We start from the raw sequence: 24,554 nt of genomic DNA on the forward strand, positions 1-24,554 counted from the left end.
CCTTTAAATACTTTTTATGAACACATGGCAGAATAAAAACAATACATGTTATAAATCGTTTCAAATTCTAAATAAATTGGTGTAATAAATACCAAACATTAATTGTATGTCAGTAATAACTTGTTATAGAGAAGAGCAGCATCCAGGATGCTTGACATGCAAAGATTACACTGCTAAAACCACCATAATGAACTGTCTCTATACATTCAGTGCACACACACTCTCACACTCTCACACTCTCACACTCTCACACTCTCACACTCTCACACTCTCACACTCTCACACTCTCACACTCTCACACTCTCACACTCACACACTCACACACTCACACACTCACACACTCATACACTCACACGCTCACACGCTCACACACACATTTGTACTTCTATCTTAGTGAGGACACTTATTGGCATAATGCACTCCCTAGCTCCTTACTCTAACCTTAACTATCCAAACTAAATGCCTAACCCTAACCTAAACCTAACTCTAACCATAAAACCAAGACTTAATCCTAAAACAGCCCTTTAAGGAAGTGTGGACTGGCCAAAATGTCCTCACTTTCCCAAAATGTCCTCACTTTGTAAGGTCGATGCTTAAAATGCTCCTCACAAAGATGTAAGTACAGGAACACACACACAGAGTCAGTTAACAGAGTTACATATATTTTCCACCACTCTGTTGAACTCTTCTGGTTGATCAGCATACAAGTGATGAGAGGCTTTATTTATCAGCTGCAGATAAACAAAGATAACAAAGACAGTCAGTTATGTACAGACAAATTAAGTTAATGTGCTGAAGAAAATTCACTGAATTAAAATGATACAAATTCAGTGGTGTGCTGCACATTTAATAAACATAATTGGACATCAGCCTAATGTCTTTACTTGTGCATGTCCACTCACCAGCAGTTTGGTGTTGGCCTGGTTCCTGATCTGGATCACTCTGTCGCCCGATGAGCTGTCCACCCAGGAAGATTCTCCATACAGCATGGTGAGGGGCATGGAGGGCGGCAGCAGGTCAACCCGATGCAGCATCGGCCTCTTGGCCCAGCCCAGAGACTCCGACATGACACGGAAACCCACTTCACCACTAAGGAAGAGGAAGACGAGGAGAAAGGAGAAAGGGTGATAACAGATGGGTTATCTATTATCAGGCATTATGTTGTATTGTTTAAATGTGATACCATGATGTCTGCATACCTCGGGGTTTGTGCGTTACAGTGGTAGATGTACTGCGTCATAGTATCGTCATCAAACAGATCTTCAAATTTCCTTTTGAAATCAGGGCGGAATCTGTTCACCAACCCTGGACCTGAATCAATGACATACTCCGACGTTAGTGGACAGAGTAAAATGTGGCTCAGCGTACTACTAGATAAACAATAGCATCTCTTACCCCATGGGCCTGCCGCTCTAATGACAGCCAGTGGGTTAAAGAGGGAGACCACCGCTGCAATAACTTTCACCCAGCGTGGAGGGGACGACCTTCTCACTACATCTGTCCCCTGATCGCGATTCGCCTCAATCTGTGTATTGGGTCGCTCAGGGAAACCCCAGGGGTCTACCAAGATAAGATGTGATACTCTGGAAAAAGACAGCAGAAGACAAATTATATTAAGTACCATTTATTTGTTTAATCATTATGTGGTACACACCACTGTCTTTCTTAGGAAAGACTTATTATGAGAAGGTGGTGGTGAGTGGGTTTTAGGGGCACAGTTTTACCATTCAGGATTTGTGTTAGTTATGTCTCTCACGTTTGTGCACACTACTACCTTGAAGGGTACTGGATGGCGTAGGAGGTAGCCAGGTACCCCCCCAGACTGTGCCCCAACAGAATCATGTTCTCCAGGCCCACAGACTGTCTCCACTGTTCAATGGACTCAACGAACTGCTCCTCCGCCTTGGCGGCATCTGAGGGGAAAGGAGGCCTGGAGCTCCTGCCAAAGCCCAGGAGGTCGAAGGCGTAGATGGGCCGTGACCTGCTTAGCGCGTCCAGGTTTCTGATCCACAGCCCCACCCCTCCTCCAAAGCCATGGACCATCACCAGGGGAGTCTTAGGGGCTGGTGGAGAACAGAGGGGGAATTTGTTTGTGTGTTTTAAAATGCAGAGGATACAGCTGCTGCCTCCTGATATACAACGAGAGGAGGGTCATACCTGCAGGTTTGCGAACCATCTTGTTGGTGAGAGTCAAAGTCCATAGCCGATCCTGGTTTGGTAACGTCACAAACCGGGCCCACAGGTCATTTTTAATACCTGATGTCATGAGGAAAAGAAGAGTAACACAGGAATCAATATGTCCTCAATGAGATTCTGAGTTTGCACAATATAATATTTATATTACACTTTCTCAAGATGGAGAAACATGATATTTCATAAAGGGTTAGCAGATTTGAAACACTATTAAAGTGCCTAGTTATGTTTACATTAGTTCCCAGTGGTTATATAATCAGCCAGTATAAGTCGAGACCTCCTTACAGGCAAGAATCCTAGACTCTGTTGTCTTCAAGAGGGACATGGAGGTCGGACGCCAGGAGGGCCACCAGCTCCACACTGCGTTTGGTCTGACAGCACAGAAACAAACACAGAGGCATGAGGAGAATGAAGAGATAGAACAGGAAACGTTCAGTGTTTGATATATGTACAGTACTAATCCTTCTGGCACAAGTCCAAGGTTCAAGCCAGTGTGGTTTGTTCTTTACATGAAGCATGATGGCTACACACCCGGGGGAGTGTCACGTTTCACAACCATCACACATGAGCCACAGCATTGAGGCAGAGGTTAATGATTATCCCAGTTACCTGTGAATTCTTATTAGTCATTTTTATTTCAGTGTCATGCTGTTTATGTCAATGCACCGACAACATTGCAGTCTTGAGCACGTAAATAATTTCATAAGTAAATCATCCCCACCCCTCCCGCTCTGATTGCAGGTGGAAACAGGCCAGTGTCATATTTCTAGCTTCACCACCACCACCACCACCACTACTACAGCAGGTACAGCTCCAGGTGTTTCACCTGCCCCAATACCAACAGGTTATTCAGATTTGCTGAATCATTGGTATGCCTGCCTCCCCGTGGAGTGTCACCCACTGCTGCTCCTTTCCTCAGTCAGTGACAATTTAAAAAGAGACAGTGACACAGTGAAAACACATGTCCCTGCTGGTGCGGTGAATGTAGGCAGACAATCAGTGGACAGGATGTAGTGTGAGTGCAGCTAAGCAGCTGGGACACCGACTTACTCCGTCTCACAGTCGCTCTGCATCGGAGCTGAAGCCGGATCCATCTGTCAGCATGCTCCGTGGTTCACATTCAGTCTGAAGGATCAAGGTGAACCTCACGACTTCTGCTCCGGACACAAAACACAGCGAGTCACCGTGTGTGAGCTGCTCGTGTTTTGTAACTCGTACGTCCCTGGGTCAGCTGACCAGGCCACAAAGATCGTCTATTTGTGAAGATGCACCCGAAGCGTCGTTCAGTGTTCACGGTAAAACGAAATAGAGCTTCTTTACTTTGTGTGTTTGACAACAGGAGTATTTTACGATCCGTGTTTGTTACAGTTGAGTATACTTTTGTGTGTATAATTAATAATAGGTGAAAATAAAAACGGTTCTAAAAGTAAACGAGGCTAATTCTAGCCCCTTTGTTATTATTATTTTATTTTAGTTTAGCTGTTTGTATTTAAGTTATATAGTTGCATTGTGAACTCTGTTCTATGTGACATCATTGAACTGCCATATAGTGTTGTGCATTTTATTCTTAACTAAATAGAAAACACTGTGGACATTTCTCTAAGTTACAATTTCTCACCATTTAATTATTGAATGATCAACCTAAGACACAATCATCTATTTACATGTCGTACTTTAAGATTATACTAACTAGCTTTTAGCCAAAGTTATTCTATATAATATTTGTTTGCTTTATCACTTTAAGTTTGTGTTTGTCAGTATGACACTTAGCTTGTTTTATCCTTTGTATATTTTTAATTTCTATTGGTGTGTTATGTTAGTGTGTGTGCTTTATGTTGTTTGGCAAATGTTTTAATTAATAAAGTTTATTCAGACAAATAGCTACAGTAAAAATAGAGTTAAAAAGTTATTATTTATTCGTGCTGAAAATGAAATCAAGTTTTATAATGTTTTACACTTAGAGTGACGGTATGATTGTATCAACTACAATTGACCCAGGCGCATGTCAGAAAACTGACAGAGTATAACATCTGTGTACTTTAAGCATATCTTTGTTTTAATTGTTCCGGGAGGGCTTCGCTAACCAGCGTAGTTAGGATTTTTGGGAGGCGCACGTCAGGCTACGGCGTAGGGCTCTGCTTATTCAACACGGGCCTTTTTGCTACTCGGACTGTATTTCCTGTAACACCGAGGCGGCATCCGGTTGGCGAGGACACGTCACTCATTGGACTGAGGAAGAGGAGCTGTGCTAACCGCTGCTAGCTGCACACTTAGCCTCCAGTAGAAGAAACATGTCTAACTCCGTGATATCGGTGGTCGCCAGGTTCCTGGAGGAGTACGGCTCCTCGACGCCCAACAAGCTGAAGGTGGTGGACGCGTATCTGCTGTACATCCTGTTGACAGGAGCTCTGCAGTTCCTCTACTGTCTGCTGGTCGGTACCTTCCCCTTCAACAGCTTTCTGTCCGGATTCATCTCGTGTGTGGGCTCCTTCATCCTCGCAGGTCAGTCACTTCCACAGTGACGCGTTCTTATTGTCACCAGAAGAAGGTTCCACTGAGTCTGTGGGCGAGAGCTCCTTCAGCGAACAGCACAGACACCGGCTAGCTAACAAGCTAATGTAGCTTCATTATTACTAATAATTAATGGTATTCACTGCAATACACTTCAACAGAAGCACAAACCCCAGCCTCCAAAATGACCCGGAAGCTGATTCAACTTCTCAGCACAGAGATCCTAATATTCTGCACGTTACAGCCTTCATTGAAGTTGGGTTTACTCTCGTTTTGTTGCATTAAAGTGTTAATATTACAAGTGGACAGATCTTTTAAACCAGTAACTGAATAACTCTGATCAAGGTTTCAGAGTTGTATGATTCTTCATAGTGCAGGAGAGTAGAAACCCTGTTACTCAGAGTTCACTGATGGTGTGTGAACTTCTCTGTAAAACATTAGCCTGGGTGACATTAAGCACTTTGGCTGATATGATGATGATAGAATAGATCATTGCATTAAGCAACATGATTATTTGTCAGTAAGTAATTGTCTCAGCTTTACTGCATGGCAATATTGATGAGTGATGTCATTATTTTTCTCCAAATTCACAGTTTTACAAACAGATCTAGATTTTTCCTCCACTGTTTGTTCCATACCTTGATTTTTGTATTTGTTACTGTAAAGCGGTACAGTGGTCATCAGCACTAGAAAAGTGCAAAAAGGTCTTTTTTGGGGCGATGAGACATTGACCAAAATGTTCCTACTCTCAATAGTTTAATCACTGGATCATGATTTGATCAAAAATAGTCACATGACACATGCAAATATGAGACAATATAAAACATAAAGCTTACCCTCACTATAGAATACTGAAGATGACATGATTTACATGTGTTGCAGTGTAATTGTGAAAAGAAAAAATTGTTCCATCAGCCTGTCACGAGGAGAGATTGTGGATATTTGTATCATGATATTGGTTATTAATCCCCTATTAGTTACACTTCCACTTTGTTACTCCACTGTGGGAGAGGATTTAGTATGGAACAACATTATGGCTCAAAGAAGAATGATTCGGCCATCATCACAAGTCTTATTTTGATACATTTATGAATTTAAAATATTTGCTAAACTATCAGTTGAAAATGTTACCAACTTCTTAAATCATTATTTAAATTATTATAGAATTATCATTAGTTATAGTCCTATTGCTTTTGTCTTATTTTGTGGTGCACAGAACAAACTAAATCCTCCTTTTCTCTCTCTCTCTCTCTCTCTCTCTCTCTCTTTCTCTCTCTCTCCAGTGTGTCTTCGTATCCAGATCAACCCACAGAACAAAGGAGACTTCCTGTCCATCTCTCCAGAGAGGGCCTTTGCTGACTTCCTATTCGCTCACACTGTCCTCCATCTGGTTGTGATGAACTTCATCGGTTGAAACAAATTAATTAGCCCCCTCTCGGAAGGTTTGTATTTTACACATACATTTCTCAGTGTTTGTAAAGTGGGATTCATAACATTTATATTTTGTTACGCACCATTACCACAGTATAAATAAATTTATGATCAGAGTCAGTATCTTTGAATATAAGAGTTTACAGGGAATTGAGCCAACCCTCCTGTGGATATAGCACACAGTCTCTCAGGGGACAGTAAATGGGCTTTTATATAGATATATGTTTGTAAAATAAGACACACGCCCTTGTCCTTTGGGTGCTCTTAGTCACATTAACCATCCTTGCCAGGTCATCACTTATTTCTCAGTGGAACCGCTCCAGATAGAGCGTGTGATAAAGCAAATCTCACTCTTACTATTCAGGGTAGATCCACAGGATACCACATATTGCTTTTGCTTTGCTAGAAAACAGCGTTATTAAATTTTTAGACGAGCAGACAGTGGAGGAAAGGTCACACTCTGTTTTCTTGTTTCTTGTTTCATAACCTCGACGTTACTAACCCTTCCACCTCTTCTCCCTTTTTCCCCAAAGATCACGACAAGAGAAGACATCAAATCTTCCCTTCAAGACACGATTCCACCTTCAACACTGAATCAGTTGCATCTTGTCACATGTGATACATTTTCTTACTGAAAAACCGGCCCATCTTTTTTTTTTTAAATGTACAAATTTGTAAAGCATTCCCTTTTTGCACTGAGGTGAAGAAATAAAAACAACAGAATGTGGTGAACGCTTCTTGTAATCAAGTGTTTTCCTTTCAAGATTTCTAAAACAACTTAATTTCACAAATATTAAACTGTATTAGGAGCTTTAGTCTCCACCCCTCCATCTCTTTTAGAGCAAATTATTGCATCAGAATCTCGAAAGAAATAAGATGCTTATTCTTTTGCTTGTCAACAAGCATCCTTCTAATAAGACCATGTCACCACACAGTGCTATACCAGTCTTATCTATATTCTATATTATATTATGCTGTGTTGTTATATTACAACCTCATTCATACAACAGCTTATTTTCCATCACTGTTGGTGAAGGTTTTAGTTTACATGAAGAGCTGCTTATTGCAAACACAATTTTTTTGTGCAGGGTTTTTTTAGACATAAAAAATATGAAACATCCACCTGTCTACAAAAAATGTTAAAAGTACTCAATACCCAGTAGTGGTAACCAGTACATTTCTGTAATTAGCTTATTAAAAATGTATGCAGCGGTGTCACAAAATATTTTGGGCTCTATGAAATCAAAAGTCGAGTTCACAGACATTCAAACAGGACAATTATACACAGCTTTTTAAATCGAACCTTGTGCATGTAGGCTGGAAGAGCTGGGGATCAAACCTTTTCTACCCCCACATTTAGCGAATTTAAATGTTAATTCAAGAGATGACTGTTGGGCCTTGGCAGAGTATTATATCCAGTTGGGTAGGTTGACCTATAACAATGTGCTACATTTTATTTGTTGGCAATATATTTTGTTTTAACATTTTTATCCAGCTAAGTAGTTAATCACAGTGTATGTATCAACAGTAATGATCCACTAATATAAGAAATAGGCTAATCTCTACACGATTTTTTAAATATTTGATGCATTATATCTAATATATTTCTGTGCTTCTACTTGTTTTACGGATCGGACTATTTCCTCTGTTACTGTCTATACCTTAGAGGACTTTTTCTGAACTTACAGATTGCATTATTTCTTATGTGGAAGATGACAGTTAAATGTTTCGTGAAAGTATTAGGAGCAGACTCCTTCCTCTCGTGCAACACGCCCAAAAGAACATTACCCTGCAGAGGAATGAGAGGATCTGCTTCTCAGATAGAACCAAACACATTGCAGCTCAATTGCTTTAAACTGAGGCATTACCATCTCTCACTTACATTTGTCACTGAATGCTCTGACCCGGGGGTTCGTTTTAGCGAGTTTGGTCTGACAGATCTGACTGTAAAGGACCAGTTTCAACTGGATATGAAACCGTCTCGCATGCGGAGATGAAAAATAGTCTGAATCGAGTTGGCGGCCCACGTTTTTGCTGGAAAGGTCAGAGCTAAAATCTCTTCCTGGGCAGATTTATTAGCAGTCAAAGAGGTAGTCTATCTACCTGGCTCTATACACATTAAAGAGATGACATTAGCACCAGTCCTTTTGAAAAAGGAATAGCATATAGTTGTAGGAGAGGTCACTCTCGGATTCTGAGAGTCCTATATGACTGAAACGATCTTAACAAAGATACTGAGGTTTTCAGTCCATAACACTTTGAACATTTATGCAACTCATTAATGTCTTTTCCTGGTTATAGGTTAAGGTGAGTGGAAAAAAATTCATGTCAGTGGGGTAAAGAAAATTCACGTAGCAATACCATTCTGTAAAATTCTTCCCAACATTTTAGTACAAGTACTACATTTAAGTAAAAGTGCTATTATACTGCCATTTATTTTTAATATTGTATTTTATTGCTGATATATATCTACACCTAATCCATATTAAAATATTGCGGTTGGCTAAGGTGCTGCACAGTCAAGCTGATTATGTTTGGAATGGGCTGTTTGCTCAACCTGTGGAAATGCCAGTTGCAGCCTTCTTTCTGAATCTGTAAAAGTGACCTGAAGTAATTGAGCTGCATCAAATAAAGACTGGACTGCTGGGCTCAGTCCACAAAACCCTGAAGCTGCAGCACTCCTGCTGCACAAAGAGCTGTCCACCTGTTTATTCAAAGTTCACTGAAGCTCGGCTTAGTGCACAGAAGTGGAAATTGTTGCTGTTGTTGTGAACTTGCCTGTTGTCGTGAGCAGAAACATAATTTACGTTGACAAGTCCCGGCCTCCACTGTGGAAGTGGACTTTATTAATTTCGCTTCTCCAAATCCCACCAGATTCAACACTGCGCTTCCCTGGGTCCTTTTCAAATTCTTAATTTACAAAGCAACTAAATCCACCACAGAATGGTAGTGTAAAATAAACTATAACATTATGATTTAAAAGTGTATACAAGTACTGAGTACCATAAAATTAGAAATGCAGTGGTACATGAGTAAATGTATTTTCTATCACTGCTCATGATCATATTGTGATATGTCTCTTCGGACTCTTGGGGAAGAAAATGTCTTTAACTAACATCCATTCTGAGTAATGGCAGCTTAGGAAAAAATCAGGTATTCATTTCCACCAAACTGAATCCTTGTGATAAAAACAAACATTAGGAGGCATCGTGGCACATTCTTTCCTTAAAACACATGCATGCTACTCTGTGAGACAAGTGGGAAATTGTGACTGTCTATTTATTTTCTTGGTTATTTTGATTCCACAATTCACAACTAGCCCACTAGTCTTCCACACAGCTGGAATGTATTGTGAAAGTTAAGTTTCGTTTCTGAGAAAAGCCTGAACTGTCATGTAAGTTGAGTTTCAATTCTGGGCTGTTCACACAATTTTCTAGGAAACAGACAACCATAAAACAGCTTTGTAGCCCCATTAAAAAGCAAGGGACTTCTGGGACATCCTTGACACCCTTCACAGAGCAAATTGAGAGGCTTGGAATAATTGTTTGTTAATTCGCTGGCTGTGGGGGCTGTGTGTAGAAGCTTAATCCAACAAATGAAGACTGGACCAAATCCAATATGTTCAGGCATCAAAATCAAATAACTTCATTGTAGCCTGCCAAATGAATTATCTGCCTTCATGGGGGGAAGGCGCTCAGGATTTTGTTCGTTGGGAGAATATAGGCTATGAAAAAGATGGCAAGCACAAAGATCATAAAAACAGGAGGTATAAGAGTGAGAATGATGTTTAACCTTGGATCAATTGTTTGACTTTTTTGGGAAGAACTTCTTATGTGCTGTTTTGCTGAGTCAGACGAGAAGATGATGATAATTTGCTTTCAAGAAGGTGCTTGAAAGCAATTGGGGTAGGATAGCATGCGTATACTTTAGATCTTTTTTGTGTAGTGTCTACAAAAACCTATGTGAGGCATATACTGTATGTAAAGATGGATGACAAGCCTCTCCTTCCTCCCACTATCCAGACATGAAGTCAAAACATCCTGGATACAAATGCTGCCACCTTGCGCTGATACGTCATAATAGAAACTGTGCGGTAGCGATCGGGAGACGGAGCTGCAGTGGTGAGGTCCTGCCAATATATTGTATTCGCTCCATTAATCATGAATCAGTCTCAGCTGTTATTCATAATGTTTCACACCATTTTTACAACATCAATCAAAGGTCCAGTGTATAAGATTTAGGTGAAAGGGATCTGTTGGCAGAAATTGAATGTAAAATAATGTCTTTTACAGTAGCCCAAACTGGACGAACTGGACAAATTTTTTATGGCAACTGAAGCTACCACAGGTTGTCTCTCATGTTTGGAAGGGGAGGGTGAGGTTATGGGTGTTTAGCTGCATAAAGCAATACCACCACTAGATGTCACTAAATCCTACACACTTTACCTTTAAGTAATCAAAACCACTTCAGTAACATGACAACTTGAACAAACATGAACTACCGTAAATGACAGAAACCATCTTTGAGGAAAATTTATTTCATGTATATTTTACTTTTTAGTTCGGTCCATGTCCCTTCTGCTAACATGGATGAGGCAGGTTTTATGACCTATACTGCAGCCAACCACCAGGGGGCTATCGTGACGCTTTGGCTTCACTTTGAAAGGGCACTCATGTCTATGATGAGAAGAGGTTTCCCCCCCATAAACGTGTCAGTTGGTGATCTATAGTGGTGCTGATGGGTTACCCTTGGAAAGAGCCAGGCTAACTGTTTCCCCTTGACTCCAGTCTTTATGCTAACCAGCTGCTGGCTGTAGCTTGATAGTTACTTTACAGATATGAGTAGTATCCATCTTCTCAGATAATATTTGCCTAGAAAGCAAATATGCCCATTTTCAAATTGTGATGGAAGGTCAAAGAATTTGAAGGTTTGTGCATCTGAGAAAGTAAATAAATCCTGTTGGGATGAAGAAGAATATATAGGACATCAGCAAATAGGTCAAAATTCTTTATACATTTTTGTTGCAGTAAATTCAGATTTTCAAACCAGCGGGGACACACTTTTTATTTATACACAAATCATTGTTTCCTGACAGCATCCCCAGCTTTTTAAACCTAACTGGCACCTACATGGTTAACATCTGGGACATCTGGATCCAACTAACACTCACGTGACCAATGGGAAGTTGTCGTTGCGGAACCCGAAGTCTGTGTTTACATAAGGGGGAGAACTGACTTAAAATCTCAGACTGACACTGAAACATGGCGCAACTCTTCACACTCACTCTCCTATTATCATGGATCCAAGGTAATCACTATGACTTCTAGGATCAAATGATTCCAGTAGTTGTTTAATAATCATTTGGTGCTTATATTTGTCTGCTGGTAATTGATGAAAAAGATTTCTAAGGAGGATTAATGTCTATCCCACCACCACCTCACTTTATTTTTGTGCTTTTGGCAAATCTGAGTCATGCAATGCAACATATGTTTCCTATGCTTCACTTTCTTTTACAGTTTTATCCCTTCCCTGTATTTATCATTTGTTAAAAGGTTTTTAAAGTTGCAGTTTGCTGCAAGAGCCAGAGGAAGTCTTTGTGGGTTATTTTCAATCTTCCGAGCTTCTGTATTGTTTGCCCCAAAGCTAAACTACGTTTGATGTTTATTTTGTCGAGTCTTCAAAAGCCTTTTTCTATTTGTCCCCAAAAAATCTGTATTATAGAGGGATAATCCAATTTTGGAATATGAAGTATGGAGACGGAACTTAAAAGTAGGAAGTGATTTGTTACAGTGGAAAGTGAAACCGTAAATATTGTACTAAGTGTTGCTCAAGGCCAGTTTCACTGTTGCTCAGTCACAGATAAGAAACACTGAGCGACTGTTCTGTTCTGACGGCAGAAGTTCAAGCTTGTGGTCAGTGTTCAATCATCTCCACTTTCCATTAGCCTTCCTCTGTGGGGTTACTACAGTGAAAGAGTTTGCAGTCCTGGAGGGTCGATCGCTCACAGTCCCGTGTCATTACGAGCCTCAGTATGCCAGCTATGTGAAATACTGGTGTCAGGGGAGGATGAAGGAGTTCTGCACCAGTTTAGCCAAAACGAATCCCAGTTCAACCAACCCTGCTGAGGATAAAGCGAGCATTGTGGACGACAAGGTCCAGTCGGTGTTCACGGTGACCATGAACAGCCTGAAGGAGGAGGACTCTGGGTGGTACATGTGCGGCGTGGAAGTAGGTGGTATATGGAGTGCCGATGTTTACGCATTCACTTACATCACCGTTATTCATGGTGAGTAATGGAGATATTCTGAACCCATATTGAGAAAGAAAAGATGTACTTCAAATGGTTTGATTGCAAATGCAGGCTTTTGCTATGAGTTGTTTTATTTCCTGCAGGTATGTTAGAGGTGAACAACCCCTTGAGAGGAGAAGAAGGGAGCAGTGTTTCAGTTGAATGCCTCTACAGTGAAAGATACAGGTGCTTGATTTTCCCATTCATGTCAAGTTAAACTTGAAACTTAAGTTAAATTGCCTCCTTAAAATACAAGTACACCATGGCAAGTTTGTTATCTTAACTTGAAAATGATTGTTGAATGAGTGTAGGATTGTACGTTTTTGTAAAAGAGAAAGCACATTTTCATGAATGGATAATGTAAGATAATTGTTTTAATTCAGAATATGAAGTTCAAACAATGAATGACCATTAAACAAACTTAGTTGTAAATTGAGTAAGTTGAGTCTACACATGTTTTCAAGGTAGTAATTGAACCCAACCCTTTGAGTTGAAGACCTTGATAATCTTTACAGTGCATCTGCAAGGAAGACAACATTGACAAAGCACAAGTAAACTCAAGAAACTTGGTTATTTGTTGGAAATCTTCAATCAAAGTCTGTCGCTGATGGACAGTCTGTCGTCCCTGTTTCCGCTGTGTCTGTTTGTCAACAGAGAGAGCGAGAAGAAGTGGTGTCGGAGCGGAGACTGGAGCTCCTGTCTGGTGACAGGTTCTGAAGGGAGCTACGAAGACACTTCAGTGGCCATCAGTGATGACAGAACTGGGGCTTTCACTGTTACCTTAAAGAAGCTGCAGATGAGAGACATCGGCTGGTACTGGTGTTCTGCAGGACAGCAGCAGATACCTGTGCAGGTGCTGGTCACACCACGACCCACGACTAGTAGGTTGACTTCCGTGTTTCACATCAAGTTTCTGCATTTGTTCGGAATCTAAACCAGTATTTCTCAACCTTTTAGAGTTGTGACCCAACAGTATAATCAGTAAAATATCAGTTTTCTGTTTACTTCATCGCACAACTCAGAGAACGGGTTGGGTCACTGGTGCCACTGCACCATGAGTGTGTAATTCAGCCCCTGATGGATCAGATGGAGAAGCTGATATGTGTTTCTCTGCACCATTGTCAGTCAATAAATTATTCAATCAATACAATTTTATTTCTACTGCCCATATTCACAAATCACAATTTGAACATTCTCCTGAAGAGTGAGGAAAAACGACCAAAAACATTTGAACAAGAGACAAAAATTTAAAAACTGACACATACAATTTAATGTAAAAAAAAACATGTAATTTTATTTTAAATGTTCTATTATATTTTTCTTCACAACCATCTGGGGAGCCCCTAAAGTGTGTTGTTCGTGTTCCATCTCATTTGATTATTTGTTGAAGCTGCACAAGGCAAGATTTTCATCTAAAACATTTCTGATATATTTTTAACACTTGGATGCAAAGGAGCAAGCAAACACAACACTGACATACTGTCACCATAAAGTTGAAATGTCAAGAGTTTTAGTAAACAGCCTGGCTACCCACACACAGAGCAACGTAAGCAATGCATTCAAAAAGGTTTTCTATGGCCTCCTGATGAATGCACTATTCACCCTCTCTTCAGCTGAGATTTTTTTTCCAATAATTTCTGAGGACAAATATCTTCTTAAAGTTTCCACTTTGTGGACCTCCAAAGGAAAGGCTGTCTAGATAATGGATGGATGGATGGACTTTCTCATTAAACATTTAACTCACTGTGATTCCAGCTCTATATATTTGTCCTGAAACTCCACTGGAACACTTCAAAACTACAGTGTCAGTCAGTCGAGTGCACTGCTCCGCCAAGGCCCAACGGTCCCCTTAAATTCAGTCAGGCTGCACCAAATTTCACACACTGACAACATTTTGAAAAACACCTCTTGTATTAAAGGAAGTGAAATAAACTAATCCAGGATATATCCCCTGATCTGGCCCACCAATTTTTCGTGAAAATCATTCAGTTGTTTTTGTGTAATCTTGGGTAAACACACAAACCAACCAACAAACAGAGGAGAGGTGAAAAGTCCGTACTTTTTTCAAACATTCGGTTATGCAGCCCCTCAGTTGAGCCTCTGACTGAAACAGGAAAAAGAGGACCTGAAAGAGGCCTGAGCTCCAACACCTGATAGTTCAAACATCTGGATGCCCATGAAGGGGTATAGCATTCAGTACTTGTGAGCTCCACCTCATCCTCATACTGGTGTGCAGGTTCCAAAAGAAATCTGCGAAACTAAGTTACAGAAAATATTTGATTGGAAATGGCAGTTTTTGTTTTTTAAACCATCTTTAAACGGTTGATCTCAAATCTGATCTAGAATAGAAGAGTAGACAGAAAGAAAGATTAGAGCAGGGTGTCTCTGATATTACACCCATTACCTGTTTATAATGGTGATAACACCCCTGCACTGTTTGTTTGGAAGAATACATTATAATGCTCAAGTGGACTCTTCTCGGGGAAGGCAGTGTCCTTTGAGAGGGAGACCGTATAAATAAATCAGTGACATCAGCTTGTCACATCAAAGCAGTCTGACACCTGAGCTTTTGTCTCACAGCGACTGCTTTTACACACATTCACCTCATTATTTAAAATAACCTTTCATCTGAAATCTGACATTTCACCATTATAACAGAAACTTATGAAACGCATTGATCTTTGTTGCTTTTAAAAAATTGAGCCTAAAAAAGCCCCAATCTCACAATCAAAGCTTTCACTGTGAGATTTCAGTGTGGGAAACATCTATTAAAGATCTGTTGAGCCTACAGGGAATAGAAACCAGACAAGTCAGCGAACTCTGAGAACTGAATTATATTTGAACCAGGCATTGTAGATGAGAAAGGAGGCACACATTTCTGACTTATGGCCTTTTCCCCCATGTCAATTTTCAAGCTGCTGAGATGACAAATAGCCACGTCCAGCGTTGAAGATCAATATGTGTTTGTGACAGATGACATAGGCTCTCATGTCTACAGCTCTATTGATTATTATAAGTCACTTATCAAGGATATTGATGGTAGAACTCTGTGTGTACTGCTGCTGCCTATGACTGTACATCATTTTTCTGCTTTTTGTATAATTTCTTTATCCCTGCAGCGACATCTGTAACACTCCCAGTTACATTGCATCACTCTGTTGACCACCTGCCTCCATCCAGACCCATCACCAAGGAGCGCTGGAACGGGTAATAGTCAAGCACTTCTTTATGATTCCTCTTCCCCCACATTGAATATTTACACATTGCATTTACACATAAATTGCCACTCCTTTACCACACCTCCCATGTTTGATGTGATGCTGCTCACGCTGTTAACCATTATGGATGGTTCTCCTCGCCATAACGATGGAGTTCACCCAGGTTCAGCTTCGCAAAGCACAGATAATGATCGCATCATTCTTGCAGAGGAATATACATCCGTCATCATCTCGGCTGTTGTGTTACAATGTCGGGATGGATAAAGTATCAACTGGAGATGCTTTGACTGGACTGCCTGTAAAGATGTTGAATCCAAAATCACCCACTCATTCACTGCCCCCTACTCACCTTATAGACTTTTACATAGAGCACTATAAAGTGACATCATCTGCAAAAGAAAACAAGAAAAAAATGCTTTCGGACACTAGTTGGCACAATTTGTCTGCGCTGGTTGTTGCAGGATTACAAAATACATCAACCAGTGGAAAATCCCATAATTAATTTTAAATCTTTATTTTGCACATTGGTATTAATAATTTTAGATTAAAAAACATGTTGAATGACCATGTTTAAATGTAGAAATAAACTCATTCGTAGCAGTTTGTGCTGTGATGTGCTGCCATGCTCTTATTAGATATTTCATGAATGTGTCGTGCCGCTCATAAAAAACTAAACAAACTCTATTACCATCGGAAATATCAGGGACAGACACTGAAATATCTTTATCCACATGATAACGCACATGTTTTCTGAAAACAATAAGAAGGAGTAGAATCACCAGTGAGAGAGAAGGCTGAGACATGCTCCCTCCTCTCATCTCTCTGCTGTTTTTCCTCCTGTCAGTGCTGCCAGCACAATGCATGATGGTATATATTGCTTGGTTGGTGACCATCATTAGTGCACTACTTGCACTGTGGGATACAATGAGTCCATATAGTGTCCTGTAGAGGGTATAAAAAATTTACTTAACATGTGGACTGGACTACAAAATGGCAAATTCACTATATAATGATTAGTGATTTCAGTTGTTTGTGTTTTAGTCACATCCTGGAGTCTTTGCTGGTGTGCGCCTCTCTGATGGTGGTTGTGGGTTTGGCCATACTGGCAAGAAAGATGTGGAAACTTCACAGTAAGGCAACCTCTTATTTCTTTGCATATTTTAAATCCAGACAGAATCACTTTTTGTGCTATGAAATGCATTTAATAAACCTGAGTAAGTATATTTGCATCATTATTTGTGGCTTAAAGATCCTCACTATGTGTTTCCAGAGAGGGATTCTGTGCTGAGACAAGCTAAAGAGATGAAAGCGAGGTGTAATGTAAGCCTCCATTAAAATATCTGTCATCACTCTATTTCACACTTTTTGAAAACGCTATTATCAAGGATCTGCTTTAACGATTACAGCGCTCATTTTCTTTTCTTCTCCCGCAGGAGTGTTCAAGGGATCTAGGTGACCTGCAAGATAGTGCTGTCATTTTCCTTAACAAGGATTCCCAGGATGTTTTTATGCACTGAGCTTGTCTGTACTCATTGAGTCTGTGCAGAGTTTATTCTTGTTCCCGGTAACTGAATGTAATTTCACTGCTTTAGTTTTCAATGTTTATTGTATATTATGTAAAGCACCACATTTAAAGACATTTATGATGTTTTCTGTAAACTACTTTCAGCACACAATAGGTATAGTCTGCACAATTATTTTCAGACCTGCACTAAACTTTAGATAATCTCCTGAAACTCTAGGGGATGTCCGAATGAGCTCATTTGAGAAGACAGCAGAAGATCCTCCACAGGATTTACTGCAAGGAAGTCGGCACGTTGATGAAGTTTCAGAAATGCGACAGACTTAAAATAAAAAACGAACAAAAAGAAAACAAATATCTCAGGAGGTTATAGCGGTGTCATACATGTAGAAGACATTAACTAAGATGTTAAGGTCGTTTTTGAGGATAAGGTCCGATGGTCGTGTTGATGTGCTGTAGACAAAAACATGTGATCTCTGCAGCAAAACTATTACGCCCTGTCCTACCTGCTGCACCCCCCCCCCTCACCTGAATGCCTTGGAGGTTGACCCCATCGACGGTGATATGTTGTGGCTTCTCGCTTGTGACAAATGTACTTATTGTAAGTCACTTTGGACAAAAGCGTCTGCTAAATGCCCAAAATGTAAATGTTAATGCTTTGTTGTTCATGTGTGAAGCGGAAACTCCAGAGAAAGTCTGGACTGAATTCTGCGGACATCTTATCTCTGATTTCACACATATTTTTCATTATATAGTCCTGTGGTCTTCTATTTAACTTTGGCCATAACTACCACTAAAGTCACTGATATTATTTTTTCAGTAGTTGTTAAGTTTGAGTATTTCACAGCCAAAGGTGAGTTCTCCACTCTTTTGTTTGTTTGGCAAAATGAAATAATGAAACTTGAATTTATAGCTCTGTAATTTCATAATATTTTAAATGGAAAGAACTTGGTGGTAATGAAGAAGTGGAAACAGTGTTCCTGTTGCTATTTAAGATGAAGAAGAAAATCTTCTGCACAGATGGTTGAACGTCTAAGTGGTGCGAAGTGAATAAAAGAAAATAATGAGCCTTAGTCGTCTTTACTTTAATATATGAGTTGATAACAACCGAGAAGATTGTTGGTCCAACATGCATGAAAAACCTTGAAGTAAAAACATTTCTGGATTATACCATATGGGAAGGAGCAGATACAAGTCTGGGTCACTAGAAGTCAGGATTGCTATTATCTTCTTGAGAATAGAGACTGACTCAAGGTTCACCATAGCCCAATGCCAGAGACAAGACAACAACTCTTACAAAACAACCTGAACTAATGCATTCCTGCAGAGGCCTCCAGACCTCTGTGTCAGACATAATATAAGTTATGCACAATATTAAAGGTATTCAAATATGTATTAAGGCATTTGCACACTAGATGTGTTTTTTTGTTTTGCTCGTTATTGATATTTCTGAAACCTGCATTAAGTCAATTCAAGCTTTCACATCAGTGATGGAATTCAACCAAGCAACATTTATATTGTCTGACCAAGGTTGATTTTTGCACAGTTTCGCTTCAGTCCCACACACGTCTAAGCAATCAGAATATGTAGCAGTAGTAGTATAGAGAAAGAACAGCTGTCTGCTCCGTGTAGTCACACGGTATATTAAGTTTATTTGTTGATTTATTAAATGTATTTGTCTTAGGCCATCCCTCACAGTTATTTTTTATCTTTAAAAGTATGTGATGTAGTCGACTTGAGGCTAGGGTCAAGAAATAGGTGACAAAATGTCCTGATGGCTGTGATACAGTTTAAGCTTCTGAACCAAGTTCTCCTCTCCATCTAAACTAAGGTTTTTCATCTTTTGTAGTTTTTATTGTGTTAACAGACCAGAACATCATTGTTTCATGTACATTTTATCTTTCCTTTCCCAAGGCACAATTTTTTCTATGCTTATTATTTATTTGCTTAATACAAATTGCATCTCATTTGATGTGAATAGTCAGGTATGTGGAAATTTGCCACCAAATTATTTGCTATTTCATGCATCAAGGATTTTTCTCTCCACAGCAGCCAAAGTGCTTGCTCATTGTGTGAACTGTTTTGTTAGTCTATAATTCTAAGGTCACGAACTTAAAACATATAAAGTGCCCTGAGATTGAATTGATGTGCAAAGGCCTTTAGTCGCATATTACCTGACAGCCTGGTATAACAAGTTTTTTGCTTGAAATGTTGATCACCTGAGGGCAACTCGAACAACGACATGTTTGATGACACCTTTTAGTTTCACAGTATTTGTAAGTTAATCACACATACAGCCAATGTGAAGCAACATTAGCATATTCAATAGCAGTGGTGTCTGAAGTACAAAATAATAGAGCCAGACGTAATAACAATTTATTCTGGAGGTGTTTTTATTTGAATTTGCACATGAAGAATAAAGTCAAAATGCTGAGAATACATTTGGAATTTCCAGATTGAAGGAAAACCTTTAAGAATACATGCATACATACACAATCACTAGAACCTCTGACTATGACTTGTGTAGATTCATTTTTAGATTCCTCTTTTAGCACATGAACAAAGTGTGGTCATTGATCAGTATCAGGACTTTGAAGAGGTTATGCCTCTTCACGGGTTCTGTTCAGAAAGAGAAACTATCAAAGTGTGGAAAGATGGAACACTGGCAGCTCACACAGCTGTCAATCACTCCACTCCTAACTGGATTAGATGGAGTAGAGTGGTTTACTTCACGATGAAATTTCAACTTCACTCTGGACTCTCCAACTTTAAAGTATCGACCGCAGATTTAGTTTGTCTTTATTCTTAAGATTTCAACTTTATTCTCGAAATTTCAACTTAATTTTCAATATTTGTTTGGCCCTAATAATCTACTGCAGTGGTTCCCCAGAAAAGTCCAATATTCAGTCTACATTTACCTGTTGCTTCATGTTTTATCCAACTCCTGAGGAAAATTTCTGTTGCTAAATGGTTAATTATGTTTATGTGCTAGTTGATAACTTTGATGTTTCGTAAAAAACATAAAAGCTAAGAGTAAAAGAAGAAGTAAAAGAGTACGATAAGTAATTGTTTTTCAGGGAAAATTTCTTGGAATATTTTACATTAAAATAAAATAAAATAATTGAATTTAAGTCAAGTTTCCTGAAATTATAATTCTCCTAATAAGTGACATGGTTACAAGACCTTCTTGGCCTTTTTGGAGTGTTGACTCATTCAGGAACTTCACACATCTAAGAATTGTATTTTCATTATATCAGCAGTCAACAACAAGCATGATGATCAAGAAACAATAAACCCTTACATTATTAGACAGCTTGAAACTGTTGCAGAGAACTAAGTCGACGGTGACTGAATAATCCTCCTGACAGTAAATAGTTTTTGTTTCCACAAATTACTGATTATGTCCCGACAAAAATGAAATGGCTAATTAACATTTCCGCTTAGATACAGTCTGCTTGACAGAAAAGTTGTTTTGGCGAATGCTGATGACATGAGCACAGTGATGAAATCTTATTATGAGATTGAAACAGAAGTGAGCAAATGAAAACAGAATACATCCGAAGAAGTTCACAAATGAACTGACGGAAACAGCTTTACATTTCATGCTTGGGCTGTCTGTTGTTGCACGGATTCCTCAAAGGATGTGTTAGAATTGTAGATTGAACAGTAATGAGACGACCGAAGCAGCTGGTTAACCAACCAGAGCTGGGAACGCTTAGCCGCAACTGTGATTCTTCAACAAAGGAAAGAGCAGTTTTTCTATTATGGGATAAAGAAAATACAATTAGAAAAAGAAAATTCATTGTTCAGTGTTGTGTTGTCATGTAGCCTGAGAATCCTTGCAACCATGTTTCAAATGCTTTTGTGGCTGTGAATCCTGGTATTCGGTTTGTATATTACTAATATGTTGATCTTTTATTCTAGGGTTTGTCTATGTAATAGCCTATTTACATGATATTTAAGGAAAAAAAGAAAAGTTTACTATGCAGTAGCTCAGATCACCACAGAGTAACAAGCAGAAGAACAACAACAACACTAAACTGCATTTCTATGAGAAAAGCAGACTTTGTGCTCAGTGAAAAAGGGAACACGATAAATGTTCTCGCTTTTCAAGACCCTTTATCACTTGGCCAGTGCTGCTGCTGCTGCTGCTGCTGGCCTTTTAGGAAATGTAGAGCTCACCAGTTTTTATTTGATGTTGGCTTTGAATCACCAGAATTGTCCTTTGTAACCACAATAAACTATTGCCAGGTACTTGAATGAATGAAATTGAATGTGTTATCTGTATTAATGTTTTTATAACTCTTTCTGGGGCAAACTTCTGTCTTCTTTGTACATATGTCAATGAGAGACGGCGGCTATGGCTCGGTAGATAGAGTGGGTTTTTCTGTAGTTCGATCCTCGGCTCCTCCGTTCTGCATTCCAAAGTGTCCTTGATCCTCAAATTGCCCCTGACGGATGTGCAGTGTATGAATGATGTGTGATAGAAAAACACTGCCTATGGTAGCGCTGGATAAATGTGGCTTGTGCTGTAAAGTGCTTTGAGTTATTGACAACATGAGAAAAAAGCTAGATAAACACATTTATTTATCAACATTTTACCATTTATTATCTTGCAATCACGTCCACAGATCATCAGACTTGTCTGTTTGGACATGTTTGTTCTGCTGTGTGCCGTCACATTATATCTGCAAAAGAAGTTTAACTTGAGAAATATATCTCTCACAGAATTCAACAGTGTTTTAAATGCCATCGTCGATTGTTCCTTTGTAAACTGTCTCTGTGTTTTCTTTTAAATAATTCAAAATGTCATATTGCACTCTTTTGTCCTCTTGTTTATATTTCTCACTTGTCACTTAAAAAAAACAATATAAATATGCTTTAATACATGTTCTAAATGGAAAATATAAACAGTGTTTTTATGGAGAAAGTTAAATAAATGTGACATGACAAGATAGTAGAAAAAAGGATTTGAAAGTGCTATTCGTGTAGAATCAATAAGTTGTTTCTTAAATTTCCTTTTTTAAAGAATATTTTGAATATATTCTATTCATCTTTATTCTCTGTAACCCTCTCATGTGGTTCGTTGAGTTCCACTACTGTCTTGTCTCAGATTCACAGGTCATTAATCTTAATGCATTTCAAGCAGAATCAGTTCAGCCACTAGACGAAGGTCAACCCTGTGTGAAATACGCTCTTGCCGTTATGTACGGCTGATGTGTTTGCTTCTCGTTATGCACAAAACATATTCCTTCTATCCTGATCAGATGCCACAAATATTGTTTTTTAAAAAGTGAAGAAAAAGCAGGAGGCTGTTGCTAGTTATCACACGGCTACACATCGAAAAATGTAGAATTTATACGTGCATTTTTGTGTTTTTTGTGTGTTTTCACTTAGTTTAAAAAACATTCCAACTCCTGCTATACATGCATTCACACATCCCCTGAGTCTTGCCATTTCAGGGCAGTGACAATCAATAAATTTGTACTCACCTTGTACGCAGCTGCTGCAGATAATAAGGCATCACAGAGGGCCGGGCTGAAGGATAAGCGACTCCTCTATGCACCATGTCAATCGGTCTGAAGGCCAAGCCTTGCAATCGCATAGAACCCATTAAATACTGCACTATTCTTGTTCGCCCAGACCTGAGCTGACTGGAGGTTGAAGCAGGATGCTGCTTAATGAGAATAACAACATTACTGGCCAAAGGAAACAAGAGAGGCTGAGATCTGCTGCTGTTTAGATGGTCCACAAACTATTATAAAGCCTTTACAGTAGCAGTATCTGCATTTCATTGTTTGCAGATTGTAAACACTAGTGCATTGCCCATTCTAAACATGTCCATTTGCATAGCATGTGGTAATGCTGCGGAGCTACTTCAGAATTAGTCCTTATTATTGGGGAGCCCACCTTAAACAGACTTACAACATACTGTCACTTTTGATTGTCTGGACGTTGTGTGCAGAGCTTTTTAAAGAGGTGCTGAGTGAAGTTAGAACATTTTCCTAGAGCAACATCCTATCTGGTTTATCTGAAATGATGCCCATTAGATAAATAGTGGTCGACAAACGTGTTCCACATGAAGACAGACAGAGACAGAGACATTGTTTCTCACTTCACATCAAACCTATTATATTTACTGTACTCATACACATCATTTCATTTTCACTTCTATGTACATGAACATTAATTATACTAATACTGTAATAAAGCATGTGAGCTCCCAGTGAGGATAGACATGTATCACAGTTTTGTGTTCCCAGTGTTCAGACTTTCATACTGCAATAAACTATAATATCCATAATGAGATCCATTTTCTTAGAGCTATGAATAAACAGGGGAGAACCTTGAGACACAGATGAGTAGCTTCATAAAGGATCAATAAAACTGAAGACACCAGCAACATAGAATTGTACTTATTTTATATTTACTATCTGAAAAATAAAATGTTTGTCTCATGCTACAGACCGAAAATTAAAAACAAAACTATTGTTGGGTTTGAACCTGGAATAGATGGTGGCTGAAGGTCTGGCCTCTTATTGTTCTCATTTATTTTCACGTCATAAATTAGGTTTGAGGCAAATTAGTTTTGTCAAAAAAGTCCTCCAAATTAAATGACAAGCACGTTGTTGACTGTACTTGGGGAAAAAAAGATGCATATAAGCATCCTCTGAACTGAAGCTCCTACCAGCAAGAGGAAATTGTTTCTCAGGGCCTTTCTAATCATCTCAAATGGCAAGACGACTTGGTTAGGTTGACGGAAAGATGATGGTTTTGATAAAAATGTGTATTTATATAAGCTTTGTGAGTTGGGTTAAAATTATGAGACATCTAGTGTCATAGTCAAATTTATAACCACTCTATTAGGGTTTAGGAACAATTGTAGTTACAGTGAACAAACAACAATGTTGACGTGGTTAGGTTTTGTTGACCCATCCAATCAAAACTGTAACCGGCTCCAGAGCATGTAAACAAATACAAAACTTTAACCCTTTTTCAGCACATGTTGGTGTTTGATATGCAGGTATTAGGGTCACTCAATGGGAAAAAAAAGATCAGAGATTTCAAGAATAAAGTCACAATATTACTAAAGTAAAGTCATAATTTTAGGCCACGTGTCATTTTAGAGGGGGGATATCAGAAGATCAGCCTCTCGTCTATATTAAAATGAGGAATGTGGAGCATCTTGTTGATTGAAGTATAAGTTATACAAATAACCAGATAGGAAATCTTTTGGCACAACAGCTTCACAAATTTGTAAGCATCAGAACTGAAAAGATTGAAAGAGAAACTGAGTCTATTCTGAAGAAAGAAGCACTTGGACAGCGTAAAAAGCCTCTTTTGTGTTGGAGGAAATTGAAATGGCTGGTGGTGTAAGACTATTGTTAGT

The 24,554-nt window shown here is 39.2% G+C and overlaps 3 protein-coding genes across 3 annotated transcripts; 2 read left to right on the plus strand and 1 right to left on the minus strand.

The window, feature by feature from the left end:
• Positions 1-383: 383 nt before the first annotated feature.
• On the minus strand, positions 384-4,243 carry abhd4 (abhydrolase domain containing 4, N-acyl phospholipase B). Its single transcript, XM_020099540.2, has 8 exons — positions 3,244-4,243; positions 2,479-2,564; positions 2,158-2,256; positions 1,775-2,063; positions 1,396-1,583; positions 1,200-1,311; positions 903-1,089; positions 384-731 (listed from the first exon to the last, which is right to left on the minus strand). Exons 1-8 carry the CDS (start codon positions 3,285-3,287, stop codon positions 642-644), a joined length of 1,095 nt encoding a protein of 364 aa, XP_019955099.1. The 5' UTR covers positions 3,288-4,243; the 3' UTR covers positions 384-641.
• Positions 4,244-4,484: 241 nt separating this feature from the next.
• On the plus strand, positions 4,485-6,867 carry dad1 (defender against cell death 1). The gene is made up of 3 exons (XM_020105352.2): positions 4,485-4,695; positions 5,988-6,146; positions 6,669-6,867. Exons 1-2 carry the CDS (start codon positions 4,485-4,487, stop codon positions 6,116-6,118), a joined length of 342 nt encoding a protein of 113 aa, XP_019960911.1. The 3' UTR covers positions 6,119-6,146; positions 6,669-6,867.
• Positions 6,868-11,230: 4,363 nt separating this feature from the next.
• Positions 11,231-18,233, plus strand: pigr (polymeric immunoglobulin receptor). The gene is made up of 8 exons (XM_020100747.2): positions 11,231-11,442; positions 12,080-12,421; positions 12,529-12,610; positions 13,079-13,305; positions 15,544-15,631; positions 16,684-16,772; positions 16,913-16,962; positions 17,076-18,233. Exons 1-8 carry the CDS (start codon positions 11,397-11,399, stop codon positions 17,157-17,159), a joined length of 1,008 nt encoding a protein of 335 aa, XP_019956306.2. The 5' UTR covers positions 11,231-11,396; the 3' UTR covers positions 17,160-18,233.
• Positions 18,234-24,554: the final 6,321 nt, after the last annotated feature.

The sequence above is a fragment of the Paralichthys olivaceus genome, chromosome 16 (genome assembly GCF_024713975.1).
Source record: "Paralichthys olivaceus isolate ysfri-2021 chromosome 16, ASM2471397v2, whole genome shotgun sequence".
Lineage (NCBI taxonomy): Eukaryota > Metazoa > Chordata > Actinopteri > Pleuronectiformes > Paralichthyidae > Paralichthys > Paralichthys olivaceus.

What these genes read in the sequence shown, in the direction of transcription:
- dad1 (XM_020105352.2), top strand. Translation starts at nt 4,485, where the DNA reads ATGTCTAACTCCGTGATATCGGTGGTCGCCAGGTTCCTGGAGGAGTAC. An exon ending in GGGCTCCTTCATCCTCGCAG is followed by an intron (nt 4,696 to 5,987) that starts GTCAGTCACTTC and finishes CTCTCTCTCCAG; the next exon opens with TGTGTCTTCGTATCCAGATC.
- abhd4 (XM_020099540.2), bottom strand. Translation starts at nt 3,287, where the DNA reads ATGGATCCGGCTTCAGCTCCGATGCAGAGCGACTGTGAGACGGA. An exon ending in TAGAGCGGCAGGCCCATGGG is followed by an intron (nt 1,312 to 1,395) that starts GTAAGAGATGCT and finishes TCATTGATTCAG; the next exon opens with GTCCAGGGTTGGTGAACAGA. An exon ending in AGGCCAACACCAAACTGCTG is followed by an intron (nt 732 to 902) that starts GTGAGTGGACAT and finishes GTTTATCTGCAG; the next exon opens with CTGATAAATAAAGCCTCTCA.
- pigr (XM_020100747.2), top strand. Translation starts at nt 11,397, where the DNA reads ATGGCGCAACTCTTCACACTCACTCTCCTATTATCATGGATCCAAG. An exon ending in CCTATTATCATGGATCCAAG is followed by an intron (nt 11,443 to 12,079) that starts GTAATCACTATG and finishes ACTTTCCATTAG; the next exon opens with CCTTCCTCTGTGGGGTTACT. An exon ending in ACCAAGGAGCGCTGGAACGG is followed by an intron (nt 15,632 to 16,683) that starts GTAATAGTCAAG and finishes TTTGTGTTTTAG; the next exon opens with TCACATCCTGGAGTCTTTGC.